This window comes from Puma concolor, chromosome A3 (assembly GCF_028749965.1).
Source record: "Puma concolor isolate L17-30 chromosome A3, mPumCon1.1.hap2, whole genome shotgun sequence".
NCBI classification, from domain to species: domain Eukaryota; kingdom Metazoa; phylum Chordata; class Mammalia; order Carnivora; family Felidae; genus Puma; species Puma concolor.
Window position 1 is genome coordinate 941,338 of NC_141669.1, and position 6,000 is coordinate 947,337.

Genomic DNA, 6,000 nt, shown 5'->3' on the forward strand with positions numbered 1-6,000 from the left:
AGCAGATTCCCGTTGCCCAGTCCCCAGGCCGCCGCACGGTGTTGCTGAAGCCCCAGAAACTCGTAGGATAGTGTCGGTCTGTCCGTTTCCGGAACGTGTCACTTGCCCAGGCTGGCCGGCCGTGGAGTAGCCGCGGGAACCCGGGGGGCTGCGCGGGGCCGGGGCCTGTCCTCCTGCCCCTGCCTCCTCCTAGTTGACTCTGGCCCGACTGTGGTCGCACCCTCAGGGCTGTTCTGACTGGTCACGGACCGCTCACCGCCCCCCACCCCCCACTTACCTGGCGGGGAGTCCCTGGAGTCGGGTTCACGGAGCGTCTCCAGGTGTAAGACGGCAACCTGTTGTGAGAATCACTTGCTCTTAGAGGCGCGGACGCTGGCGCCAGTACGCCCGCAGCGAGCCGCTAAGTCAGCAGAGCAGCGGAAACTCGAGGGGCCGTCAGCAAACACCGCCAGACGGGCTGGGCGCCGCTCCCGACCTGCCCAGTGTCACGCGGCGAGCAGCTGACGTTCCGTAATTGAGTGCGAACATGCGATTTTGTGTTTGCGAACTTTGCCGTTAAGACACCAGCCCTGGTCACCGGGTTACGCCTGTAGCCCCCACACCAAGAAACTGACAGCCGTCGGCCCCACGAACACCTTTCCCGGGAAGTCTGGGGGGAAGCATCCCCGGAGCCTGACGGCCGACTGCAGCCGGGAGAACACCTGAGATCACTCGGCCGAGCGGCTCGAGGCGGATGCTCACTTGCAAACAGGACGGCAGTTCACGCAGGAACCGGGCTCAGACCACGGCCGGGGCCGCCGTGTGGACCAGGCAGCCACACCCTGAGCCACGAGGGGTTGCAGACCTGCCACGCCCAGAAGCGCCCTTTCCACTTGCGGGGTCCACTCCCCTCCACGTCCCAAAGGCCTTTCACCTTTTTTACCTGAAACTGCTTTGGTCGACAGCTTGAATTTTCCCAGTTTTCGGTCCTCCCAGCAAGGGGGGGAGGCTTGGAAAGGGGGAGTTTGTCCTCTGGATTTGAACCCACATAGGGAACAGAGGGAGGGGGCTCAGCTCCCGGTGGGCAGCCCTCCTGGGACATCTGGTTAGTGGGCGCTCAGCGCGGGGAGAGGGAGAGTCCGGCTGTGCCCACACGGACGGCTCTGTGTGCATGATCCACAATCGCCTGGCACCTGGGCCCCTGCTTCCCGCCCAACCCCTGCCGCCAGGCTGGGTGGCCTCGCCTGGCTCCCTCCAGCATGCTGCGCGGTCGGAGCGAGTGTCGCGCGTGGCGGCTGGCCACACGCCTGGGACACCTGTCCTCCTGTCTTGGCCTCTGCTCCCCACGGAGCAAATTCAGTGACTTCCCAGAGGGTGTAGGCAGGGGGCCTCCTTGCCTCCGCTCCAGCCAGGCCAGGGGCCGAATCCGAGGCTCCCTCTCTGTCCCGCGCTCCCCTGGGCCCTCTGCAGTCCGGGCACAGGGGACCCCGCAGGAACAAGTGCCCAGCTGGCTTCCCAGAGCTTTCCTTCCAGGAGACCAGACGCCTTCACCCACGCTACCCCAGGGAGGGTGGTCCCCCCAAGGCTTGTTGCTGTCATGTCCTGAGTCCTGGAGACGTCGTAATTGACCACGGGGATGACGGACTCCCATGCGGCGGGCACAGCTGGCGGGTGGAGGACGTGTCTGAATGTCCTGCTGAGTCCTCACTGACTCACCATCAGCGACACCTTCCTCCTGGATGGCCAACACTCCCCACACTCTCGCTCAGGTCCTGGTGACCCGCCCACCACAGGAGGAGGCTGGGCTCAGAAAGCCGCATTCACAGCCTCACGCTCCTGTCTCTCCACACAGCCGGCTCCCTGAGAGCCCGCTCCCACCTCCCGCCACCTCACCAGTCCCGTCTGTCCCCACGTCCCGGGAGCAGGACCCGTGAGCCAGCTTCCTGCTTGCTCCTTACGGAACACGTTGGAATCATAATTCCGTGACAAACGAAAAGGAGGATGGAAAGGGAAACAGTCCGCTCTAATGCTCTGTCCACAGAAAATTCTGTTTTTCTTTCCCTGAAAACCTGTTTGTGAAACTACCCGTTCCGAGAACATGAAGTCTGACGAAGGGAGTTGGTGTGGTGGCCTGTGTGCGGCCGTCGGGGGGTGTGAGTGTTCTGCACACGCATGCACACACGTGCACACGCATGTTCCCACTCTGAGCTGACCGCAGCGACCTTCTAACGAAAGGACCGTGTGAACCGAACCCACCACCGCCTTGTCCCTTGAGGCCCTCACGGCTGCCCGCGTGCCCAGCGCCGTTAGGCAGAGATGGATTGTGGGACCGGAGCTCCAGTGGAAATGGCAGGATAAACAGAGGATACAAGCGGAAGGCTGGCGAACGGGGAGGCGGAACGCCCGGGGGCCCGGGGCAGGTGCCGGCGAGAGGGTGTCTCTGGGAGCGGGCCCGCCTCCGTGGGACGTGCGGTTCTGACAGGGGGCTGTCCCACGCCTGCAGCCACACATCCCAGACAGAGGGGTCCAGAGAGCACGGCCCCTCCTGGCAAGTGGTGGCCACGTGCTGTGCTGTCCCAGATCCGTGGCGGACATGCCCACGCCCCTGGGGCACCCACCCGGCGGGAGAGCTGGGCCGCGGGCAGAGGCGGAGGTGGGGGGGAGGGGAGGTTGAGGCACACAGCCCGTGAGACTCGTCTGCCCAGGTCTCTGGTCCTTCTGCCTCTCAGCGACCACCGGTCCTTCCTTTCCCGGCGCCCCAAGCTGCAAACCAAGGTGGCTCGGCTGACGTCTGTCTTCATATCCACGTAGACGCACATCACTGGGACCGGCCCCTCCTCCTGGGGCCACCTCTGCGCCCGAGGGCCCAGTGCGTCCTGTGCTCACGTCCATTCGTCCCGCGGCATTTCCTAGTTTCCCTGTGACGCCTGTGCCCCCAGCTGCTGGGGAGGGTGTTGTGTCCCACGCTGGGGACGCCCCTGCTTTGTGGGGTGGGGGGCCACGGCCAGGACTGGCCCCAGCAGGAGAGGCGCACGCAGCACGTCAGAGACGGTCACGTTCAAACGCAGAGCGTTCTCAGTGAGCGTGAGAATTGTAACGTCAGTGGGAGTGGGGGTCTTGCCCGTAATCCCAGTTTTCCGCATACGGATTGTGAGTTTCTGAACGCGTTTCTGCACGAATTAAAAGTGCCGTCAGATAGGGGTGGCAGCACGGGGCTCGGGTGTGGTGGCTGCGGCCGCAGGGCTGGCGCTGGCCCCGCTCTGTGGCCTCCTGACGTCCCTCGTCTGACCGAGGACGGTACAGGCCACGCCGTGCGAGAACGTTCTTGTCTCAGTAATGCCGCCCAGGCTCCTCCCCTGAGAGGTCGGGGTTGTGGGGGGGGGCTCCCCGGTGCTCCAACACTCCCTCCAGTCACAGTGGCAGCACGGCGTGTGGGGCGGGCCCTTGGGGTCCCTCTGAGGAATGACAGTCGTAACCAGTGTGTGCTTGTCCACAGGACACACGCGGGCCGCAAATCCTCACTGCCCATCGTGCAGACAGGAGGAGCCTCCCAGCCGGGCCCTGGAACATCCCCGGAAACGGGGGCGCAGCCTGGTGCCTCCACTCGGGGCGCGGGGCAGGTGGGTGCACACCAGGCGATCGTGGGTCCCCGCGTGGCAGGTGTTTCCGTTCTGACCAGGAGGTGCTCCCCACAGCGCCCGGTCCTCCCCATTCTGCATCTGCCTGTGTGTTTTCTCCCACAAACCACATTTACAGGAGAATGTGAACTAGTGAAATGGTAACCTACTTTTTAAAAAGCGTGGGCAAATTAGAACGGGTGAGCCAGAGTGGAAGCCGTGAAACGCTTTCGTTGTGCCAACTGAGGGCTGACGGCGGGCGTCCACCCCAGGTACTGGCTCAAGACGCCGCCAGCGAACAGGAGCTGAAAGGAAACGTTGACTTCTACGTGCACTTTTAAAAAATGTTCTAATGTTTGTTCATTTTTGAAAGAGAGAGAGACAGAGCGTGAGCGGGGGAGGAGCAGAGAATGAGGGAGACACAGAATCCGAAGCGGGCTCCAGGCTCCGAGTTGTCAGCTCAGAGCCCGATGCGGGACTCGAACCCACAGACCGCGAGATCATGACCTGAGCCCAAGTCGGACACTTAACTGACTGAGCCCCCCAGGTGCCCCTAAATGTACTTTTTAAAAAAAGGAATAGTTGTAAGTAGCATCTAGACTTGCTTTTTACTGTTTTTACTCTGTACGTGTGACCTCAACAGATGCATTAAAAAGTCACTTCTAGAGGCGTCCGGCTGGTTCAGAAGAGTGTGCGGATCTTGATCTCAGGTCATGAGGTCGAGCCCCACATTGGGTGTAGAGATTGCATAAACATAAGTAAGACTTTTTAAAAACTCACTTCGCACCCCTGCACCTGTCAGACCTAGGCGGTCGGCAGGCCCTTGCAACAGCCCGCTGTCCTGTCCCTGGAGATGCTCCCTGCACACCTGCACCCCTAATTAGCCCGGCCGAGACCCGAGGGCCGACACGGGTCCCCCGTCTGTCCGTGTGCTCAGTGCGACTTGTCTCCCACAGGACCCGGCCTATGGATCGCAGACCCTCGTCTGCCGGTAGTAACCACAGGCGCCTGCTTGGAAACCCCGCGTGAGGACTTGCTTCCGGCTGATTCCTGGGAGCGCACGGCCGTCTCGGGGCATCTGGGGCAGAAGTGCACCCTGGAGACGACACGGCCCGGGCCTTTCCGTCCTGCAGGAAGCGAGCTGCTTCTGAACACTCAGAGCCGCGTGTCACACACATGTGTGCTGCCCCTTTGTGGGACGGGACACAAGACAGTAGGCCTGCAGTTTACTGACCGGGGCATTCGAGGCTTCAAAATGGTTTTGTGTTCCCCAAATCACTCCCGAGGCTGTTTTCCACATCAGGGCCTGTCTGGCCTGTGGTCCAGTGACACTCAAGGGCAGACAAATAAATCCTCCCCTGACAACCGTCTGGCTGTGCGTGTGTGTGAACCGTCTGGCTGTGCGTGTGTGTGAGCCTGCCTGCCGGCTCCTCCTGGGGCTCCCGGACGGGGATTCACCAGCCCCTTCGTCCAGCCGGACAGACGGGGAGGCGCCGTGTCCACTGCGTTCAGGCATCATCTTCCCTGCTCTCATCCTGGCTGTTGTCTTCTTCCTTCCACCCCGCTTCCTACCGGCGCACCTGTTTCCTGCTTGTGCGTTTTTCCAGTGTCCTGTGCCCAGGTGGCCTTCGCGCCTGTGTCCTCTCCCGGCTGCCCTCCTCCGGGCGGGCCTGGAAGCAGGGCGACTCTCGGGGTCTGTCTCACCCCCGCCCCGAGGGGTCGATGGCACGGTGTCCTGGGGCCCGGCCCCGCTCTGGACACATGCCGCCTGCCCCCAGCTCCCCTCACTCAGGCAACAGCCTGGAGGCTCTCTAAGGCCCGGACCTGCTGGCGTCGGGGGACCGGTCATCCCCACAAAACAGTTATTGTCATCGCCCCGCTTTTCCACACCGAGCGACCAAGCAGCAGCCCGGGTCCCTCCAAGGTGGCCAGTCCCCCTGGGCCCAGCCGGGAGATGGGAAGACAACAGACGCACCTGCCCGGGAACCTGGGGAGTTAGTGACTGAGGGACACACTCCTGGACACCTCTTCACGACGCGCCGGGAAGGAGGACACGGCAAGGAAACTGCCGAACGTCCACGGCCCTGGCGTTCGGAACCTGTGGATTCTGTCATTCCCCACGGGTGCTGGGTCTTCCTGTGTCCCCAGTCTCTCATTGCTGTTAATATGAAGTTAATGACGACGATTCAGCCACAGTCAAGCACCCCGGCCAGAGCCCCCTCACCATCAGACGTGGGGGGCGTAGTGGACCCACAAACATTGCACACCGCATGCTCCCCGGCCTGTGGGCAGAGCCTTCAGGACAGGCTCTGACTCCGAGCGGTTTCTGTAAGGAGATGGGTGGACACGGATGGACAGTCTGCTGCCCCTCAGGGTCCCAGCCAGCCACCAACAGCGCGACTCG

At 62.6% G+C, this 6,000-nt stretch overlaps 1 protein-coding gene across 1 annotated transcript in view; it reads left to right on the plus strand.

Moving 5' to 3' along the window:
* Positions 1 to 4,947, plus strand: part of TPO (thyroid peroxidase) — a 45,024-nt gene extending 40,077 nt beyond the window's left edge. Inside the window, 3 exon segments of the mRNA XM_025927434.2 lie at positions 3,476 to 3,565; positions 3,567 to 3,599; positions 4,553 to 4,947. Coding sequence (XP_025783219.1) covers positions 3,476 to 3,565; positions 3,567 to 3,599; positions 4,553 to 4,625 — 196 coding nt within the window. The 3' untranslated portion in view covers positions 4,626 to 4,947.
* Positions 4,948 to 6,000: the final 1,053 nt, after the last annotated feature.